Consider the following 23,977-nt stretch of genomic DNA (forward strand, 5'->3'; position numbering starts at 1 on the left):
CATTACATTTGCCTTCCAACTAACTGTCCCAATGGGCGTTCGTTCCCATGATGCCAGTTGTACACGCCGCTATTCCCGCCCATTTTCACCCACCCTCCCCCTTCCCCCTTCCCCTCCCCTCCCTTTCCCATTCCCCTTCAGGACCTGCTGAGGTTTTGTCAGTGGAATGAAAATATCTAAAGATCTACACCTTAACTTGATTTGCTTTTTTTTCTCTGTCTGATGAGATGCCTCAATCCTACGTATACTCTCCCATAGATTATATATATATTTTTCCTCTGTTTCTCTCCTCCCAATGTCAGTTCATGTCCAACATGATTCGCTGTGTTTAGCTTACAAGTCATCCCCTCCTTCGTTCATTGGTTCCCTGTGACAAAGTGCCTGTCCACTGATTGGTTTCATGTGTTTATCTTGTTTGTTTGTTTGTTTACGTGTGCTGCTGTTGATGCCTTCTCCTCGTCCATTTTCGTTCCCCATTGAAGGGAGCACGTGGCCATTTTCTTGCCATATCGTCGGTCTATAAAATTCATATATTTACTATTTATGGTTGCCATGGTTGCAGTTGGTTGGTTCCGTTGGTGGATTGATTGATTGGTTGGTCGGTTTGGGTTGCCAAGGTGACGGCAACGCTTGCAACGCCATTGGCTCCCCTCAGCTAAACAGCTGCTCCAGCTCCTCCTCCATGTTGGCCTCGGGCACCGCCTGGTCGCGCTCCCCCGCGCCGCCGCGCCCGTGCCCTCCTGCTCCACCGCCGGGGGGCGGCGAGGGTCCCGCCCAGGCGGCGAACCAGGGGTGGTCCAGCAGCTCGCGCGCCGTCAGCCGCTCGGAGGGCTGGCGGCGCAGCAGGCTCCGGATGAGGCAGCGGGCCTTGGGCGAGAGCGTCTCGGGCAGGCTGAAGTGGCCGCGGCGGATCTTTGAGAAGAGCGAGCCGGGCTCCACGTCGTGGAAGGGGTAGCGTCCCACCAGGATGGTGTAGAGCATGACGCCCAGGCTCCAGACGTCGGCCGCCTTGCCCGAGTAGCGCCCGCCATTGCTGCTACCGCTACCGCTACCGCCGCCGCTGCTGCTGCTGCTCAGGATCTCCGGGCTGACGTAGGCGGGGCAGCCGTGCTTGTCCGACAGCCAGTCGTCCGAGCCCTCCAGCAGGTGCGTGTCCTCCAGGCTCTCCAGCTTCACCAGGCTCCTGACGAGAGACCACAAACAAAGACAAATACTGTTGTTAGCACGTGTCAACACACACGTATACACACACACACACACACACACACACACACACACACACACACACACACACACACACACACACACACACACAGAGAGACACACACTCCTGACAAGGGACCACAAAGACAAATGCTGTCGTTAGCACATGTCCGCACACTCACACACAATCTTGACTCCTGACGTCGGCACACACACACACACACACAATCCTGACTCCTGACGTCGACACGCACGCACGCACGCACGCACACACACACACACACACACACACACACACAATCTGTTTTAAAACTATTTGTTAAGAGTTAAAACAGACAGTTTTGCCAGGCTACTGAAGAGAGACAACAAAAACAAATAATAAGTAAATGTTAGCACAACACACAAACGCACACACATACGCGCACGCACAGTACTTCAGAGCGAAGAGAAAACTCTCCACGCCCATCAGACACTCGATCCAGATCAGGCTGTTTGGGTACATATGCTCCCCTTTCACAGGTCAAGTGACATCAGAGTGAGGTCATCTAATCCTGCATGCTGATTGGCCAAGAGGACTTCACAGCGCCACTGGAGGGAACTGAGCAGTGAGGTGTGTGTGTGTGTGTGTGTGTGTGTGTGTGTGTGTGTGTGTGTGTGTGTGTGTGTGTGTGTGTGTGTGTGTGTGTGTGTGTGTCAGGGGTGGAACTTGAGTTTTTTCCCCACCAGTCACGGTGGCAGGTAGATTTAAAATTCTACCAGTCACTCACTGTTTTTACCAGTCAAAGTGACTGGTGGGTTGAAAAATTTACCAGTCACCACTGAAATTTACCCGTCATTGGTAGGTGGACGGGTGCTTATTTCCATCCCTGGTGTGTGTGTGTGTGTGTGACAGACAGCTATTCCATCTCCACACCACTACTGGCGAAGGCTGCGGGGAGAGGAACACCTGTGACGTCTACAGAGGTCAGAGGGGACGCTGGGCCGCGCTACCAGATATCCAGATGCACGCCGCGGCCTGTGTGCATGTTCGAATGAGTAAGGAGAGGAGACTGACCACCTATGACACCATGGAATGTTGTGTGTGTGCGTGTGCGTATGCGTGTGCGTGTGTGTGTGCGTGTGTGTGTGCGTGTGCGTGTGCGTGTGCGTGTGTGTGCACGCGCGTGTGTGTGTGCGTGTGTGTGTACATGTGTGTGTGCGTGTACGTGTGTGTGCGTGTACGCTTGTGTGTGTGTACGTGTGTGCGTGTGTGTGTGCGTGTACGTGTGTGTGTGCGTGTACGTGTGTGTGTGTGTGTGTGTAAGTGTGTGTGTGTGTGTGTACGTGTGTGTGTGTGTGTACGTGTGTGTGCGTGTACGTGTACGTTTGTGTGTGCGTACGTGTGTGTGCGTGTGTGTGTACGTGTGTGTGCGTGCACCTGTGTGTGCGTCTGTTGCGAGGGAGAAATAGCAGCCCAGTGGCACGAAAGACAGTTTGAGACATGACACTGAGGCCCCAAGGAGTGAAGTTCCGTTGTCCTAGACAGACTTTGTAGCAGTACGACACGGAGAAGCGACTGGATCTAATAACCAGACATCAAACTACTGCTATGGCAAACAAAATGGTGCTTGCTGCCAGAATGTGGAGAAACCATCACACAGAGGAGAAGACTGTCCCTGCCACCTAGCCCAAACAAAGGAGGAGATGGCACTGTGACCTCTGCCATCTTCCCCAGACAACAAGACACAGTATAATAAAAGTCACTTGTAGAGAGTTACTTGTGCACAATCCCTGGTGCTGAACAAAAAGATTACGTATTTTTTGAAAAAAGGTTTGCACACTCCTTTGGATTTTTTTCTTCTTTAAGTCATTTTTTCTTCTTTTTATTCATTCATTCAATGCCAATGACGTTTCGACCAAATGTTTCGGTCGAAACGTCATTGCCATTGAATGAAAGAATAAAAAGAAGAAAAAGTAACTTAAAGAAGAAAAAAATCCAAAGGAGTGTGCGAACCTTTTCTCAAAAAATAGTATAATAAAAGATCATATTACGGCCCTGCCGTGGCCAACCGGTAGGGCACTCGCCTGCCAATGCGGCTGAGCCGGGTTCAATCCCCGGCTCCTGTCCTCTGTCGAGCCCTCCCCGTCTCTCTCCCATTTCGCTTCCTGTCCACCCCTCACACTGTCCTATCAAATTAAAAAAAAAGTCGAGATGATATTACACTTAGAGTAGCGGATGCTTAGCCTGGTCTTGACCATCCCATAATACTACCATTTCATTTCATATTTATTGTCTGGCATTTGTTTGCTCTGAAGCGATTGTAGGAAGCAGGAAGGTTGCACTCAGTTATGGTTTGAAATGATTGGACACCTCTCACCCAATCGCTGGCAGTTACTCAACAACAACATAGCGCGCAGACCAGTGGCAGATGTGTACGTCATTGTCACGAGCGTCCTCCCCCTTTCGGGGCGTATTCGATTATTGGCTGTTTTCTGCGGGGGGGGGGCGGTGTTGCGATCAAAATTCTACTGCTCCAGGCACTACACAGAGAAGCACGGCCAGACTACAGTAGTGGAGCCAATCCTTTTGGCAGAAGTACGTAGGATGGCTCGCGAGGCTAGCGGATGCTGTACTCCAAAGCCACTTCATTATTTAGGCACAGGGTAGTAGTTACAGCCCCTGGAGCAATGTGGCTTGCAGGGGCACTGATAAAATGTTTGGGCCCCATGAAAGATTCAAATTTTGGGCCCCCAAAATGACAAATTATGTTATCAGCATCCTTCCTGGGTCCAGTTGGGCCCTTAGAATCTGTAACACCTTAGCCCCCTCGCGGCACCCATGGTGGCTTGTGTAGGATTTTTTTTATCTTGAATATGGAGCTATCGCTGTAGAAATGTCGTGTATGGTATTGTAAGAAGCTTTGCAATGGAACCATCCCCATTGTCACGGTTTGCAGAGAAAAAAAAACAATTTGAGCGTTTGGAAAGCGGAAAGTTGGTTCGCCAAGAGAACCAAAAAAAACCCCCCCTTTTTCGGTTCTCAACTTTCCGTTTCCCAAACGCTCAAATTTGCAAACACACTGTACTGGCTGGTTTGAGATTATGTGGGTGAAGGAACAGGCAACGGCACGTTTTTCTGAACGCACCTTGAGAGAACCATTGGCCTAACCAAACAGCACCGTCCCTGCCTCCTCCTACTGTGCTCCGAGTGGGGAGATGCAGGGCCGCTGACAGCTTTGGCTGGGGCCTGGGACAAAGCCATCTGAAAGGTCCCCAAATCCGATACAAACAATGTATTGAGGATTCATTTCTGGGCCCCCTGTCTCCCTGGGCCCGGGACAAGTGACCCCTTTGTCCCCCCCTGTCAGCTTCCCTGGGGAGATGCACTTCGCCATGGAGGTAATGATGCAGATGCACACGGCAACTTTTTAGAACAGTGTTGCCTGGCAACCGCATGGCTGGTGGGCTCCTAATGTTCCGTACCGACTGTGTGATCGTGACAAGTTGGCTGCTGCTGCTGCTGCTGTTGTTGTTGTGAATGGCGATGACAGAGCAACTGGGGAAAAAAAACTCTATTGCTCCTTAGATCAATATGAAAGCACTCGAAAAGCAGCTGTTTATGATTTCAATGCTGCTTGACGAAAAGTGGATGATTTTACTGGACATTGTTCTGGGACATTACCGCATGAAATCAAAATAAACTACTCCATCACAGAGATTAAAAACTCAGTATGTTTAGATTTCGATCTACAGTATGTACATGGAATTGCATTTGGTTTCTGCTAATCTCCCAATTGCATTGATGGACTGTGCATTGTGCATTGTGGGACCTTCCAAAACAGTGCACCGTTTCCATATAGTCGCTCCCTTTTATGTCAACTAGCCCCAATGAGATAGCCAGGCCACGCCCTCCTAGTGACGCAACACCTTCAGTGTTGCTACTAGTCAGGTCAAGAGCAATGCAAGTACTTTCTGAGCTCCCGAAAAATCCGTTGCCGTTTGGGAAATGTTAATTGCTATGCTCTTGGTCAGACCAAGTCTCGAAGAGATTTGAAAGTCGATGATAATCAGGCTACCAATGAGCAGCTAATCAGAGGAGAGGCCCTCTAACAAGCGCTAACGAGCCACCCAATCAAGAGAAGACATTAATTAACGTCAACATTCTAGTGGGCTGTGATGTCTCCAGAGCAACACTAAACACATTACATCAATGAATCCAACAACGCAGAGAAAACATCCACACCCAGCACAGCCCCTGCAACTGCAGAGTACAGCAAATGAAATCTAGTACTGTATACTGTATGGATTGGTGAATCATTGTGTTGGATGACGTCAACCAGTCCCAAATGCCCAACAGCAATGCCATAGTTATCGACACCTGTGATGTCCAGGGCGGACATTCAACATTAAACTACTACACAACACAACAACTGAATTTACAATTGTGAAAGATGTACAGTTCCCAATGAACCGTCAGTGCAGTGCAGAAAAGGCTCTGGGATGATTTAAGTGTCTGACTGCGGTGACTGTCTATAGAAGGCAGCAGAGATGGTCCACATCAACCCAGGGGGATGTGTGCAGCCTACAGCAGCTGTTGCCAGGCAACAACATCCGCCACCCTGGCAACAGCTGACTGGTCGAACAGAAGGAGGAGTGTGGGGATAGTCCAAGGTGATTGGTCGGACAGGAGCCGGCGCAGCTGGGGGACATTGTCAATGCTGGTCACACCAAAACACGATCGTTAAAAATGATTTAGTCACTGTTTGGAGAATATAGTGGCTAAGGTGTGTAGAGAGTCAATCGTCGGTCAGAGGGCTGACCTGTTCAATCTACCCGTGGCCAAAAAAAACTCTCAACCTCCAACTGACCCCAATGCCTAAAGCTACCCCCCCCTGCTCACAACACTGTGTTTATAAACAAAAAAAAACATGCATAAGTATAAAGAAGGCCTGCACAGTCTGCTGGTAATCAGCTGTTTGACAGCTGTAGTTGGCAGCCACGGCTGCTCTAATTAGGCCTGACAAACGAATAACAAAGATTCTATGCAACTCAGATTTTTTTCCCCATACCCACTCCACCGAAACACAATTTCATCAATTTTCATCTCATATCAGCACAGATAATCTGATCCAAATGTCGACATCATTGTTGCATTCCTGGGCTGTGTTTCAAAAGGGCAGTTGTTAGCCAGTTGCCAATGGGGAAATTGCATTGCAAACAACAAAGTAGCTAACGTGGTTAGCGACTATGGTTTTGAGAAATGCACCCCTGCTGTGTAGCACTTCTAGGCACTCTGCTATAATGAACGGAAGAAGGCGCTCACAGTACATGCAGCCTAGTCCCATTCACTACTCAGAGCAGAGGTCCACAGGGATCCACTGCATCATTCCCCACATGCTATATTGTTAGCCAGACTCCGGCACATCATTACGCCATTGTTATTGCAGGATGCACCGTATTCCCTCAGGAAGGCAGAGAGAGAGAGAGAGAGAGAGAGAGAGAGAGAGAGAGAGAGAGAGAGAGAGAGAGAGAGAGAGAGAGAGAGAGAGAGAGAGAGAGAGAGAGAGAATGAGCGAGAGAATGAATGATAGAGAGAGAGAGAGAGAGAGAGAGAGAGAGAGAGAGAGAGAGAGAGAGAGAGAGAGAGAATGAGCGTAGAGAAAAGAGAGAGAGAGAGAGAGAGAGAGAGAGAGAGAGAGAGAGAGAGAGAGAGAGAGAGAGAGAGAGAGAGAGAGAGAGAGAGAAAGAAAGAAGGAGGGGATCGGTCGGTGACTCCACACAAATCAACATAAACAAGGAAGTGAGTCATGCCAAGGCTTTCTAGTCTTCCTGGCGTCTGCAGAGAGGCTTCCTGTCAGATCGCTTCCCGTAATCAGCACACAATGCACTCACGGCCGCGGCACAGACGCAATGTACACCCAAACAGCTCCCTCCTCCCTCTCAATATAGTATCTCCATAACTCTCTCTCTCTCGCTCTCTGCACGTCAAATGACTTCCCTCTTCTCTCAATATCACTTTCTCTGTATAGGCGAAGGCCCTCTCCTCCCCCTCTATCTATACCTCCCCCATCTCTCTCTCTATACCCGCACATCTAATCAGTTCCATCCTCTCTTCCCTATATCCCCTCTCTATATAAATTCAATCAGTTGCCTCCTCTCCTCTCCATCAGTCTCTCTCTCTCTCTCTCTCTCTCTCTCTCTCTCTCTCTCTCTCTCTCTCTCTCTCTCTCTCTCTCTCTCTCTCTCTCTCTCTCTCTCTCTCTGCACATGCAGTATAATCATTTCCCTCCATCTGTCCCTATATTAGCGGTGGGTATTGGCAAAGGGTTCACGATTCAATACGCATCACGGCATGATGCGATTCATCTGGGTAGCTTGGGTAGATCACGATTCATTGCAATTCATGTACTATCGCGATGTATTGTCATCCTTGTGTCTGCATAGTATGCTGAAAGCTTCCTTGGTTGGCGTGTTGGTGAGAGGTCACTGCTTTGTGCACATGCGACCATCTTTATTCCCCTCATCTCTCTCTCTCTCTCTCTCTTTATTAATTGCACAGAGAGGTGGGCCTGGTGTAACACTTTATAGCTTGGGGTGTGTGTGTATGTGTGTGTGTGTGTGTGTGTGTGTGTGTGTGTGTGTGTGTGTGTGTGTGTGTGTGTGTGTGTGTGTGTGTGTGTGTGTGTGTGTGTGTGTGTGTGTGTGTGTTATTAATAGCCTGATATTCCACTGGGTGGAGCAGCGGCATAGTTAAACCCCAGCTGACCTGCATGACCTCCCTCCATGACCTTACTGCCATCCAGAAGGAGAAGAGGGCTGTGTGTGTGTGTGTGTGTGTGTGTGTGTGTGTGTGTGTGTGTGTGTGTGTGTGTGTGTGTGTGTGTGTGTGTGTGTGTGTGTGTGTACAAGCTAGAGGGGAGGTAGGGGTGTGTGTGTGTGTGTGTGTGTGTGTGTGTGTGTGTGTGTGTGTGTGTGTGTGTGTGTGTGTGTGTGTGTGTGTGTGTGTGTGTGTGTGTGAATACACAGTGTGTGAGAGAGTGAATACACAGTGTGTGTGTGTGTGTGTGTGTGTGTGTGTGTGTGTGTGTGTGTGTGTGTGTGTGTGTGTGTCTGTGTGTCTGTGTGTGTGTGTGTGTGTTATATAAGAGAAAGGTAATACAGTATGTTGCATAGCATGTGTGTGAGGGGTGTGGACGTGTAAAGGGTCTGTTTGCGTGTGTGTATGTGTGTGTATGTGTGTAAAGTGGGCGCCTGTATATCTGTCTAGGATATAAATAAGAGTGTGTGTGTGTGACAATTAGTATAATTACATGGATCTGTGTGTGTGCGCGCAAGCATGTGCATACCTAAAAGGGGTGACCTGTTCTCCTAAAATAAACCCGGTTGAAGTGTCTCGTGCCTATAACCTAAAACACACGCCCCTTCTCTCTCTCGCTCTCTCAGAGTGAGACATCTCTCTCCCCTAGAGTGAGACAGCAGGTGGACCAGCAAAAGATCAGCAGAAAGAGGGGAGCCAACTTCACACACACACACACACACACACACACACACACACACACACACACACACACACACACACACACACACACACACACACACACACACACACACACACACACACACACACACACACACGTCATGCACTCCAACAACCAGCACCCATTGCTTTACCATCAAAATCCCACTGCTTCACCGTGCGCCCATGTATAGAGCTTGAAAGTGACGTCACTTCCCCCGATTTCATGGGACCTCAACGGCGTTATTAGCAGAAAATCGTAGCATGTAATCCAATGGCGGTAATAAAATGATATTTCGAACCCCTTCGAGTTGTGCCACGAGCTCCATTTATGTTGTTTCTGATATTTTTGCTGAATTTTTCATACGAACCCCCAAACTTTTTAGAGAGCTGTGTTTCTTCAAATTTTTCATGCCGACGGCCTCGGAACAAAACATTGATACTTCTGCATGAATAATCTTTTTCTAGCCTCTTAAACAGCATATTTGTAGCCCAGCGCATATCGTGACTGAGATCAGAAGATATTTACTCGCTACCATGTTGTTAGATGGTCAGCTTAGGTCCCGTGAAACGCGGAACTAAGGGGCGGGACTTTCAAGCTCTATACATTTGAAATTAGTGTGCAGATCAAGGTCATTCCGTGATGGAGAGGCGATCACTTGGGCTGTGGGTGCACTCTGACTCACTGACGTAATATATGTACATGGACAGCGTCCCTTACTATTAGGCCAGATTCACACAAGAGCGTGGCTAAACGGCCAACGGAACGGCCACAGCCAACACTAGTTCGGTACTTTGCCATTAATTTCAACGGGACACCGACGGCCGCTGCCGTCCATAATCCACTCGAGTTCTATTTTCCAAATGCAGCGCAGAGAGGAGCTGGCTCTCGCCCGCTATTGCCCAACTGTCACGTGTTGGTGTGGAAGGAAATATCTGTTTCCATGTACAGTATTTAGGCCACCGCAGGTAAAAATCGCTTCCGTCCTACCCCGCTTCCCCGCTCTGGTGTGAATTAGGCCTTATACGTCAGTGCTCTGTGGTGTAGCAGTCAGAGTCCTGTACGGGTGCAAATCACAGCCTCCATGACGATACGGTTTCGGTTTCTCTTAAAGCAGGGATTCGATTATTTTCGATGCTTAATCGTATCGATACGATGCGATTCAATTCGATTTTTTCCAATTACTTTTCCACTTCTATTATGTTATGGAGGTAGGACATTGGACAGGGGCCAGCGATTTGATTATTTTCGATACTTAAGAATGCCCCACGAACAGTGTTGCCAGATTGGGCTGTTTCCCGCCCAATTGGGCTCCTTAGGATGGCCGTGTGCGGGTAAAAATGGCATTTAGTAGAAAAACCCGCCCAATTTTTGCCATAGAAATCAATAGAATTGGGCGGGATTTTGTGCTTCTAGGCGGGTTTTGAGCATTTTTTGGGCTGGAAATCATCAGCATCATCTGGCAACCCTGCCCACGATACGATACGATACGATACGTTAAATCGTTGGCCGTAGGATCGATGCATCTATACATTTTGATGATTATTTACACGCCTAGAGCCCTGGTGTGGTACCCCAGGCCAGAACGTCTGGGTTTGAGTTCCCGGTGGCGGGGGCAACTCTACCACACATTCCTACTGGCTGTACCCACAGCACAGCGCAAGTTTATGGTGCCCTGTCAAATCAACACTGGCGGATCTGACATGACACTGCAAAACAGACACCGTACGTCCACCAAGCCAAACCAAGCACTCACACCATGCATGTTATACTTTGCATTTACACTGTGACAAACTGTGTATCGCCTGCTATGCTACACACAAACACACAAACACACACACACACACACACACACACACAGTCTTTGGACCATAGTACACTTAAAATCTAGATGTATTCAAAGCATCTGAATCATTTACGACCACGCAACCGTGACATACTGTACACTGTACAACACAGCTACGGTATGGCATGCCCTAACCATAGCCTGTAGAAGTATTTACGAGAGGGAGGGACAATAATGAGAGAAATAAAAAAGATAAATGTTTGTAACTTGTCGTTTGACATTTACAGGCAACATTGCTGACTTACTGTACGTTTAATGTCTATTAGGCATGAACGGAAAAATGGACCTGGGGGATTGGTGTGTGTGTGTGTGTGTGTGTGTGTGTGTGTGTGTGTGTGTGTGTGTGTGTGTGTGTGTGTGTGTGTGTGTGTGTGTGTGTGTGTGTGTGTGTGTGTGTGTGTGTTTGTGTGGCTATGGGGGTGGTCTGAATGGAAAATGTGTGTTCATTTGACCTGGTTCGAACCCCTCCTCTCCTCTCCTCTCCTCAAGCGAGATGACAGGCGCATGTGAAGGTTTGAATGGGGATCATGGGGTAGCCTGCGGGCAGCATTAATAAAATATGCCACCAATTTGCCACTCAATGTCAGGGAGGGGGGATGGGGGAAGGAGAGCGAGGTGAACTCACACACTCATCGAATGAAACACACACCCACATCCACACTCACACACACACACTCGCACAAGCACTCGCACAAGCACGCGCGCACGCACGCACGCATGCATACACTCGTATCATAAAAACACACACACACTCCAGTCACTCCTTAGCTACGTCTGCCATCACATGACTACTACCACTCAAATTCACACGGCACAACTCCCAGGAAAACAGATGCTTCCCCCATCCAACCATCCCTGCCTTTTTCCATCCATTCGTTATTAATTCACTACTACTACTACGGTAACCTATTCGTCGATTCCTAGCATATTGATTCCTTTCCACATTTCTAAGTCCACATTTGAAAAAAAAAGTCTCTGTACTGCCCATCCCAAAGACGACTGTTGTTAACTTGGTCAGCAAGTTTTTTTGGTAGAATTGCTATTCAACGTCCTATCACACACAAGCAGTTATGCAATGGGCAGCCCAGGCCGAGAGCAGAAGCCACGTAAACATACAAATCCTAGCAGACAAATTCATTTCCACATTTAATCTCCACAATGAAAAAAAAAGTCTAGACTGCCTATCCCAAAAACGACTGTTGTTAACTTGGCTAAACTACTTTTTTTTGGTTGGATTGCTATTCAACGTCCTAACAGGCTAGCGGAACAACAGTGTTGGGAAACACAGCACTCAACCGAACTATGCATTTCCCTCTCATTCTCACATTACAAGATGATAACGTTTCGTCTCCTTCCACCCACCCACCCAGTGGCGGTCCTACAATGAGATGCACTCAGGGTGACAGCCCCTATGACACCCCGCCCCCTTAGCGATGGCCCTGCCTCAGACGAAAAGAAAAACAGTGAAAAACGCTTAGGCCACACCAATTTAATTTGTTGGTTCTCGGATTCGCCTCTTGTATTTCGTAACAAAATGGAAAAAAAAAAAAAAATCAGTTTCAATACCCCAAAAAATGAAATCGCTAAAAAAAAAACGAAGACTGCATGTTTTCATGAACGGGGAGGTGTCTCTTTAGTAGTTGGAGGTCATGTGAAGTAGAGAACCAATAAAACCACTCCTTTCAACATGCCGATTACGACTAGCGAATCAGGAAACGTGTTACATTCAAACATTTACAGACAAACATGCAATGGCAAATTGAAGCCCCTGTGGGTTAGCAGTAGCAGCAGTGAAACACAGTATTGCTCTTAGTGGAATTAGTGGAGTGGGATAGCAGTTTTAAAAAAGAAAAACAACTATTTAACTGTTGAATCATCTCAGTTTATTCAAACCAGATTAATATAATAATTGCCCTGTGAGCTAATTTTGTGCCTGGTCTATTTGGCTGCCTTAATTCCCTTCTACACTGTCCTTCTCCATGTCCAGGTGTTTGCCTGTCTTGCACCTTCCTTTGGAGGTCCATGTGAGGCTGATATACAGGTGGTATAACCACACGACTATTTTTTTTTATTTTTTTTTTCGCCCTCTCGCTTCAACTTTTTCCTGAAAAAATCCGAGAACCAACAAATTAAATTGGTGTGGCCTTATAGCAACAGACAAAAAAACACTGATAGTAACGCTATTATTTTAACAATGTGGTTTCGTGGTAACAGTGTAGAAATAACACCTTTTTCATACGTTTATAACTATTGTAACATGTGATGACATATCGCCCATGAATGATATATCCATTATGTCATTCATGGGCGAAGCTTCGTGCTGGGGCGGGGGTGTTCACAACGGTGCCGCCCCTAGAACCGCCCCTGCATCCACCCTACCACCCACCTGTCTGTCCGTCCGTCCAGCCGTTCTTCATATATGTACCACTCATTCATTCAGTCCCCTATTATACGGCCGTGACCTACTTATCCAAGGCATGCTGCCTCATGCCTGTGGTTACCACTGAGAGCTTTTTATGGCAGGCACGCACACACACACACACACACACACACACACACACACACACACACACACACACACACACACACACACACACACACACACACACACACACACACACACACACACACACACACACACACACACACCTCAACCTGAGAGACTGGGGTCACGGGTGAGAGTTCAGAGGTGGTGCGCCTCATGTTACTGTGACCTTCGTCAGCAGCTGACCTTGAAGTGCTTGAAGCGCGCACACACACACACACACAGACACACACACAGAGTGCATCCAACCAGCACAAGATTCTTTCTGAATTTTGGTATGCATACGCGTGTGTGTGTGTGTGTGTGTGTGTGTGTGTGTGTGTGTGTGTGTGTGTGTGTGTGTGTGTGTTCATAACCATATGTGTGTGCACATGTACGCTGATAACCATACGAGTGTGTTCCTGCTGTGCTCTCTGGGATAGACAGACATACTGCACACACTGGCTTGCCTAAATATCACACACACAGAGTTATGCAATAGGCAGCCCAGGCCCAGAGCAGAAGCCACGCAAGCATGTGTTTCCCTGGAGGGAAAAAGCCTCTCTCTCTCTCACACACACACACACAAGCTGCATGCCTCCACACCTGGGAACCTCAGAGACAGTTTAAGGTGCTACACTCATCCGCAAATCCCTCTTTTCATGCAGTGCACATTACTACAGCATGACATCTCAGACACACACACGCATGACACACGCACGCACACGTGCACACACACACACACACACACACACACACACACACACACACACACACACACACACACACACACACACACACACACACACACACACACACACACACACACACTATACTCGTACTCACTACAACTAGCCCCGTACACACATTTAGCTCTGTGTGTATCTGTATCTCTCTCGCTCGCTCTCTGGCCTGAGCAGGGAAGAAGTGAAACTGAAACACATCTGTAAAAACACATGAGACCACTGTTTGGTCTACTACACAAAAGGCCATCAGTACTGACATTATGCCCATCATTGTGTTGTTATTATGTAAAATGTCATGTTGTAGGCCAGTGTTTCTCAACAGGGGTGCCGGGGCACCCTGGGGTGCCGCAGGCCCCCCTCAGGGGTGCCGCGGAAACGTGGCTGATAAATAAATGATGTAATATAATACATATTTCTCTAAATTGATCAGTTAATGCATGTCAGGAATCTTACATCTGCCAATTACGCACAATAAAGTAAATATAGGTCGCCCCAGTCAGCTGCAACTTCGAACGTAGGTCGTGTGACATCTCCAAATGTGTTACTTTTCTAAGCTTGTGTGGTATCGGATGCGATGCCATGTTACGGCTTGTTGGTTTGGGGTGCCTTGAATTTTTTCATGAATTGAAAGGGTGCCTCGCCTAAAAAAAGGTTGAGAAACACTGTTGTAGGCAACTGATATGCTAGCTACTATATGCAAAAGGCCACAGTTGAGGTTGACGTTTTACCCATAAGGCCATTGGGGTGCATGAGAAAAGTCAACGCTGCCCCCACACCCTTAACCCCCCTGGGCTGCCACCTCCTGGGTACATTCCAATATGCGGCCTCCTGTCCTCCACTTGCGCTTGTGGCCTCGCCCCCGCCTCCTGGCCCCGAACTCCATGGAGAAAACAATACCACACTTTTGGGGGGACTGTTTTTCATTCACCATCCCGAATGACAATAGAATTGTGCTTTTGCTGCTAGATATGCCATTAATTGTCTGTCGTTGGTGACGTCATCATGAGGTCACAAGCAGGCAAGTGAGCAAGGGAGGATGGAAGTCGGCATATTGGAATGCATCCCTTGACTACAGCAGGAGCAGGAAATGCCACTGGAGGGGGAGGGGGGGTTCCCCTTCCCACGACCTTCACTGACCTTCATCTTGGAGCTGCAGAGGAACTGGTGTTACAACCATGTTACAGCCTAAAGAGTAGGGATGGGAATCGTTAAGGATTTCACGATTCCGGTTCCCTTATCAATTCTTCGAAACGATTCGATTCCTTATCGATTCTCTTATCGATTCTCATTTGTGGAAATTAAATAAACTAATAACTTATTAACATAAAACCAAGCTGAACTTGTTTTGGTACCGTCATAACTTTTAGCGGTTCAAACGAGTGGCTGCTTTTGTTTGCTGTTGGCCTACTAAATTAGTAGTGCTTGCTGGAATCCACAAAGTGGGAAAGTTACAGGTGTGTGCCGTGAGTGTAGCCCTACCCCTATGATAGATCACAAAGAGGAGAGGAGGTGGTTAGTGCAGTGCCCTACGTTTGAGCCTGGAAACGAGCTGATATTCATCAGGGATGTCAAACTCTGGCTCGGGGGCCACATCTGACATTTTATACAGGCCGCGAGATCATTTCAAATGTCTATTACAGTTGTAATAGGACTTGACTATGAAATTTGATCAAAAGAATATGAGTGGGTCTAGGCCAGTAAAATGGCTCACACACTCATATATGCAACAGAATACGTGCACATTTCTGTCTGGTGGTCTGGTATGTGCAATTTGAGGCAGAGGCTTGAAGCTGGACACAACTATAACTACACCTTTGTCTGTCAACATGCACACAAGGCGCGCACACTCCATACATTTGAACGTTCTCCAAGATGAGAACAATAGGAAAAGTTTGGAGGGCTACGGCGTTTTTTGGTTGGTAGACCGAAGGTTCTCCAAGACGACCTCTAAGGTTCTCCCCTAAGTGCCTACTGCGAGGAGATGACAGGAGGACGTGAACAAAAGGTCGCAGAAATTCAAGGTCGCGTCTAAGCATACGGACACTCCTCCTCCTACTACGACCGCCACCGTCTGTGCTCCCTCTCTATTCCTCCGCCTCTGTATTCCCTCTCTTTTCCTCCGCCTCTGTATTCCCTCTCTTTTCCTCCGCCTCTGTATTTCCCACACAAACACACAAGGCTCATTGCAGGCTGCATACCTTGAATGCTCATTTCTGGCAACTTCCTGGCACTGAGGTCACGCGAAATGAGGTCATGGTCAATGACAATAGCCCTTTAGCCTTGTCTCTCATTTCACACACACACACACACACACACACACACACACACACACACACACACACACACACACACACACACACACACACACACACACACACACACACACACACACACACACACACACACAAAAATGTTCCATACCTCTCCTTGTTGTTGAGCTTGCACTTCCTGACATACCATTTTCATGACGCTGTGGTCATGAAAATGGTATTCACCACAAATGTACTCTATAGCTCGGTTTCACCTCAACAAAACAGACACACACACAGATACAGACACACACACACACACACACACACACACACACACACACACACACACACACACACAGACACATCGGTGCGAGGGTGCGCCCACTCACACACACACACCATCCCATACCTCTCCTCATTCTTAACGACAAACTTCCTGAGCTTGAGGCTGTACAGTATGATGCCGTGCTTGTGGCACTCAAATACACACACCATACAAACACACCGACACATACACCATCCTATAAGCGTGCACGCACACACACACACACACATACACACACACACACACACACACACACACACTCCACCCTACACACACCGCCCTAACCATCTCCGTACCTCTCCTCGTTCTTGAAGACGAACTTCCTGAGTTTGAGGTCGCGCAGCACGATGCCGTGCTCGTGGCAGTGCGCCACGGCCGAGGCCACCTGCTGGAAGAGGCGCGCCGCCTCGTCCTCCCGCAGCCGCCGGCAGCTGCGCACGAAGGAGTGCAGGTCGCCATGGCTGCGCTCGAAGAAGACGTAGGCCCGCGTCTCGCCCAGCAGGATCTCCACGATCTGGTTGATGTGCTGGTGCGCGCCCAGCGCAAAGTAGGCCGCCAGCGACTCCTGGTAGCGCCGGATGTCAAACACCTGAAGCGGAGAGAGAGAGAGGGGAGAGAGAGGAGAGAGATGGTCTTTAGATCAAAGGGTTGTAGGTTCAAATCCAGTGGTGGAGAAAGTAAAAGTAAAAGTTTAAAAAAAAAAAGAAACAGTTTTCTTCCAACACAGGTAAGTTATCTGAGTAAAAAGTAAACTAATGTACTTGTCTTACGATAAGCTGATTCTGCACAGGTTGGATTGAGTTTGTGGTGGGTCCTTGTTAGGTTTTTATTGTTTTTCAGTAATAACACAGTTTATCTCATTAGGTAGATACAATGGAATAAACGGTGTAACAGCTAAGTTATGTAGTATCATGTGCTACTGTCGTAATTACACCACAAAAGTACTTTCACTTTTACTTTGTCCACCACTGTTCAAATCCCACTCTTACCAGCACCTCACCCCACCAGCACAGAGCTCCAGGGCCTGTAACCAATACACTGCACCTAAAATAACTGTAAATCGCTTTGGATTTTAAAATGTGTCAGCTAAGTGTAATGTAATGTAAATTAATGTAATGTAATGTAATGCAATGGTAGCGCCAGATGTCGAACACCTGTAGAGGGAGATAGAAGGGAGAGAGAGGAAAGAGGGGGGAGAGTGGGAGGAGAGATGAGCATTGGACCAAGGTCTGGTTGATGTGCTGTTCTGATGAGCATTGCAGTAAGCATCGTAGGACGCTAGCCACTCCTGGTAGAACCAGGTGTCAAACACCTAGGGAGGGGGAGAGAGAGGAGAGAGGAGAGAGGAGAAAGAGGAGAAACTTGGAGTAAGGTTTGGTTGGATATCAAAGACCTAGAAGGAGAAGAGGGGGAGAGAGGAGAGAAGAGAGGAGAGAAGAGAGAGGTGAGCATTTGGTGTAAGGTAAGGAGGGAGGGAGAGCATTTTAGTAAGCTAAGTAGGCCGCTAGGGATTGCTGGCAGCGCCCGATACCAAACGTCTGGGGAGAGGGGGGGGGGGAGAGAATTGGAGTAAGCATAGAGAGAGAGAGAGAGAGAGAGAGAGAGAGAGAGAGAGAGAGAGAGAGAGAGAGAGAGAGAGAGCGATGGAAGGAGGCGAAAAGACAAGAGAAGCACTGAGTGAAACGAGCACAGAAGGAGAAAAAAAGGAGCACTGAAGTCAGCATAAAAAGGTGAACAGACAGATCAGGTGAGAGAGCAGGAAAGGGATCCCAGAGAGAGAGAGAGAGCGTGAGAGAGAGAGAGAGAGAGAGAGAGAGAGAGAGAGAGAGAGAGAGAGAGAGAGAGAGAGAGAGAAGGCTAGATAATGAGAAATGAGAGAGAAGGGAATGAAGAAATTAAGAGAAAGGAGGAAAAAGCGGTGAATTTTGAGGAAGAGAATGTTGCGGAAGACATTGAATGAATGAATGAATGAATGAATGAATAAATGAATGAATGAATGAATGAATGAATGAATGAATGAAGATGATGGACTGAGGGAGAGCAGAGGTGAGGGCTTTACATACATTAAGGCCTGTCCTGACGGTCTGCACACAAAACACACACACACACACACACACACACACACACACACACACACACACACACACACACACACACACACACACACACACACACACACACACGCACACACACACGTCCCACGGGAAGCACAGACGGATCTGGTTTCTCAACCGGCTCCAAAATAGCCTCTGTGTGCTCTACACTGCTCTGGGTATCTGGCGCGAGAGAGGGAGAGACAGACAGAGAGAGAGAGAGGGAGAGAGAGAGAGACAGACAGAGAGAGAGAGAGGGAGAGAGAGAGATGCAGACTCCTCCTGGACTCTACCCAGCAGCATACAGGATGTGGACAGGCCCACACACACACACACACACACACACACACACACACACAACACAACACTACCATCATCTCCTGAAGCGTAAAGCACAACATGGTCCGTACACACCAGACCACTGTAGAGCCATGTACTGCAATACTCTCCCCTCCACCCCATCCATCCGTCCCAAAAACACGCTTATAAACTCACTAAAGTGATCTTGGAGGGGGCCACTAAAACCGGTATTACCAATCTCTCACACACACATACACACACACACACACACCATGGTGTTATTGTATTACCCTTCCTCTACCCAAACCACACACACACTCACACGAACACACACACACACACACACACATATCCTGGATGTTGCTTGGTAACGGGCGCTTGAGCCGGGTGCTGTGCTGCTGGGATATTTATAGCGCCGTGGCGACGCTGAGGACTAAAGGCTGCCCTCTTATCAATAAGCCAGCAGGAAATAGACCCCCCTCCACCTCCCATCCCTCCCCCGTGTGTGTGTGTGTGGTGCCCGGATCCATGGCACCACGTGCACACTGATAGTGCTGTGGGCCCTACGTGTGTGTGTGTGTGTGTGTGTGTGTGTGTGTGTGTGTGTGTGTGTGTGTGTGTGTGTGTGTGTGTGTGTGTGTGTGTGTGTGTGTGTGTGTGTGGTGCCCGGATACATGGCACCACGCGCACACTGATAGTGCTGTGGGCCCTACGTGTGGATGTGTGTGTGTGTGTGTGTGTGTGGTGCCCGGATCCATGGCACCACGCGCGCACCGATAGTGCTCTGTGTGTGTGTGTGTGTGTGTGTGTGTGTGTGTAGTTCTGTGGCACCATGTGAGCACTGATAGTGCTGTGGGCTACTCGGATAGCAGGATCAAACGTGTGTGTGTGTGTGTGTCTGTGTCTGCCTCCTGCGCAAGAGCAAGCGGCGGCACATAAAAACACACACAGTGGCTGAAAAACAAATGTCTGTTTAATGTGTTTGATGGTGCAACTACCAGCCAGAAAGAGCTTTTATTATGACAGCTTAGTGTGCTTGTGAGTGATTTATTACTGTGTGTGTGTGCGTGTGTGTGTGTGTGTGTGTGTGTGTGTGTGTGTGTGTGTGTGTGTGTGTGTGTGTGTGTGTGTGTGTGTGTGTGTGTGTGTGTGTGTGTGTGTGAGCGAGAGAGAGAGAGAAATATGTTTGTTTTTTGGGGGAGGAGTGTCAGTCAGTAAGTGAGAGTGACAGAGATAGAACGACTTGAGCTTGGCGGCGGGAGCTCGTCCATAACCACAATGGTATTTCCATTCATTTTTTCCCCCTTTCCGGCTCCAAGTCGCTTCCTGCCAAACATTCAGCCAGGATAAATAGCCGTGACGCTGTCATGAAGGAATCCAAAAAGCATGTATTGGGGCCAAACGTTTAAAGAGGGGGCTATGTCGTTACTCCCATCCATTGTCAGTGTTATCTAAGGAAACCCGACCGATATTACTGACGGTAGTATAGGCCCAACTACTCATGTTGTCACGGCAATGGCCAATGTTTTTTCCATTGCCCAGATGCTCTCAATTACAGAGCCATATTCCACCAGCAGCACAGAGTCGGGACAGCTCCTTGCGGTCATGCGTTGCGTAAAAAGGATAATAAAGCGCCAAGCGGGGTATTGCGTGACCTCGGGCGCACGGGTTCACGTCTCCAGCCGTGAATCAACAGCGAAGCACACCAGCTTCTAAGGCACAAAAATGTCCGAGGTGTGCATTCTTGAGACTTTGGCTATGTAGAGTAGGCTACGGACGCGGTGTTGCACAACTGCAACGAGGGTAAACGTTTTAAACTGAAACCAGAACAGATTGTGCTCCCGTGCCGACTTTGGTCGGGCGCGCGCGCGCACACACACACACACACACACAGACACACACACACCTGAGACTCGGTCGTTTTCCAAAAATGCAGGGAAACACCTCGCCGCGTAGGCGATTACCGTACGTGCTTTACCTTGCAGACGAGTTCCTCTCCCGTGTGAAGGTGGGCGGCCCTGAAGACGTGGTCTCCGGCTAAAGGCTCCAGCAAGAGGTAATTCCCGATGCAAGAAATGCAATGAGAGGAATCTGGAGTCTCGGGGGGACTCGGAGATCCCAAATTAGGGCTGAAACTCTGGCTCGACTCTGTAGTCCTTAGGCAAGTGAGCTCCTCAAAGTCGTGCGTTTTGTGCCGTGACCTCCCATAACGTGAAATGTTAATGGGATTTGACCTCTGTATGTTCATGGGGATACGAGGAGATATTTCCAGCGGAAGCAGGGGGATCTTCGATTGTGCAAGGGAATCCCACGGGCAATGGAGGTCGAATCAGCAGCGGTCAGCAATCATTCACCACAATTTCAGGACTGTACAGAACGCGTCGAATAGAATTCTGCAGCCGTTCAATGCCCAAAAAATGACACTAAATTCGAGGTACTCGTTTGTCACAAAAATAAAGACGGGTGCTAGTTACGTAGTCAGACAAGAGCACAGACAAAGGCTATGGAATGCACTGCATATGCTGCCAAATTCAGCCAAAATACCATAATCAGCCGTGCGTAATTTGCATATAAAACGACAACGTCTGTAATAAGAAATACAGCTCATCAGCCGTAATAAGGAAAGTTGCTGTAGTTCGACTGACAGAATACAACAATTTAGGTCCAGTGCTTGATTGGATAATTATGACATTGATGTAGACCTGACCTATTGATCAGATATGAATGTTACTGGACACTGGGTAAACAGGGTAGTGAGGCTACACCGTGGAGGCAAGTGCAAAACAGTCGATAATTATTACCCACAGAGCTAACAATTTTACGCAAGATGCATCGAGGGTAAAGGCTGGATTTCCAAACCAGGGTTTCATCGAATATCAAAACTGCTAACTTGGCTAGCCCGCAATAATTATGCCCTGGGCTTGCTGCTAACCGAACGATTAGTCGTTCAGCTGTCCTGAGAAACCGCTCTGTGTGCATGCAAGGGCCTGGTTACACCGATCATATCCGTGCAGCTGCAGGGGCCATCGACCAAATATGGCCAGAAAAATCGTCCTGATATCCCAGCCCTTTGTTGTGTCTGGCAGCTGGGGTCTTCTGCTGAGATTCTGCAGGATCAATCCGATAAAAAGCTCGAAAGGGCGACGATTTATCTGCTCGGAGATAAAAAAGGGATGGCCGACAACCCCAGGCCTATCCCTTCTTTCAGCAAGACATCATCTCCCGCGGTGTGCTACTTACGTGGCTGTGAATCTAGTCCATTCAGTGCGAGGTCAGCCTGCCACACACACACTCACACACTCCGTTCCCCGGCGCAGGAGCTGACTGCCTCGACTCGCTCCCTCTCTCACTGGACTCCACGCACACCACTGACTTGCTTCCGACCCGCCCCCGCTACGTCAGCCGTTTACAGGCGTTCCATTGGCGCTCGCGGCCGATGCCGACACGGCCACAGTAGAACCACGGCGTTTACAGTAGGCCTTGCTCTACATGCAATCATGTGAGGCGAATGTACACCCCGGATAGCTCGCTAATTGTACGGAGAGGACGGCGCTGCTGCTATGAATAGAGCGGGGAGCACCGTGTCCTCTTCCTATAGGATCCGCTAGTAGTGGCGTCGGGGCGACGTACTGAGTTTTAATTGCTGATCCGACTGCTGCATCAATCATTTGTAGCAATGCAATTCAAGGGAATGCATCCAGTGGGTGTGGATAAGTCATCGACAGATGGCCAGTATGACAAATCTTTCAAGTTGCAAGCGTGATGAAAAATCCCTTGTGGGGGGGGACTAAATCTTGTTTCTGTAACATAACCAACATACCCCCCACCCCCCCTCAAAACACACACACACACACACACACACACACACACACACACACACACACACACACACACACACACACACACACACACACACGCTCCTCCACACACACACACACAATATTCGAGGGCCCGATTCTGGACCATTCCCCCTTTGCCCTCTCTGCTGCCTTCCCTGTTTATAGCCATGGTTGTTGTCCATGTGAACAATAAATATATAGGCCTATATACTAACAATATATTATTATTAGGCTATTTTACAAAAGAGGCCTATGCTTTGGGGTTTGTGAATATGTGTGTGGGTGTATTCATCTATTTGTGTAGGATCAGAGCTGCTTGGGGCTGTGAATGGAATGAGGTGGGCGATCATGGATTATTCAGAAGGACTGCTCCTGTGAATGATGGCTCTGTGTGTGTACCTTGTGTCCACACGATTGTGTGTGTGTGTGTGTGTGCGTGTGCGTGTGCGTGTGCCTGTATGTGTGCGTGCATGTGTGTTTGCATGCAGCTGTATGCAAGTGCATGTGTATGTGTGCGTGTGTGAGCATATCTGCGTGCGTGCGTGTGTGCTTGTGTGCACTTGTGTGTGTGTGTTTGTGAGCGAGAGAGAGAGAGTCAAACATGTTGAGTATAAGACAGCGTGCTTTTTGTTACATGACAGCTGACACTTTTATCCAAAGGGACTTACAGTTATCGCAGGGTATTGGTCACAACCTGGAGCAGAGTGGGGTGAGATGCCTTGCTCAAGGGCTATGGATACACGCCTTCCTTTTGGTCCGGGTGGGATTTGAACCAGCAACCGTCTGATCCAAAGATCAACTCCCAAACCATAAAGCGGGGGTGGATAATTATTTCGTACTACAGGACCACATTGGGTTTAGAATACTGACTAAATAATACTGATAGGACTGCAGGCAACTTGCTGGTCTTAATAATGAAAAGTAATGTACGCTGGCATAACTTGTTGACTCTTTCATTGCTACACATTATAAAGACTCTCCTCTTTTGTGACTATCTACTACACTAATGCTTAAGTAAGCTGCACTAGTCTCAGGCCAGACTCTTGACATGATGTGTATGTTTGTCTACTCTACTTTCCTAAAATAATGATAATAAAAAAACCTAACTAACCCATCTTTGCATCTGCGCTTGTTGTTCTGTATATTTCCTGTGCACTTTGTATCAGCTAGTAGAATATCATTTATTGATCCCGAGGGAAATTAAGATGATGTTGACGTTGGCTATGATTATGTCCTTGATTGTAAGTCGCTTTGATTATAAAGCGTCTGCCAAATGTAATGTAATGTAATGTAATATATTAAAAATGTATTTAGATGAATACAGTAGCAGTAGATGGTTAATCTTAAAGGGAC

At 48.1% G+C, this 23,977-nt stretch overlaps 1 protein-coding gene across 1 annotated transcript; it reads right to left on the reverse strand.

The window, feature by feature from the left end:
- Positions 1–138: 138 nt before the first annotated feature.
- trib2 (tribbles pseudokinase 2) lies at positions 139–22,249 on the reverse strand. The gene is made up of 3 exons (XM_063223423.1): positions 20,764–22,249; positions 16,689–16,981; positions 139–1,183 (listed from the first exon to the last, which is right to left on the reverse strand). The coding sequence occupies exons 1-3, from the start codon at positions 21,031–21,033 to the stop codon at positions 652–654; spliced, it is 1,095 nt and encodes a 364-aa protein (XP_063079493.1). The 5' UTR covers positions 21,034–22,249; the 3' UTR covers positions 139–651.
- Positions 22,250–23,977: the final 1,728 nt, after the last annotated feature.

The sequence above is a fragment of the Engraulis encrasicolus genome, chromosome 18 (assembly GCF_034702125.1).
Source record: "Engraulis encrasicolus isolate BLACKSEA-1 chromosome 18, IST_EnEncr_1.0, whole genome shotgun sequence".
NCBI lineage: Eukaryota > Metazoa > Chordata > Actinopteri > Clupeiformes > Engraulidae > Engraulis > Engraulis encrasicolus.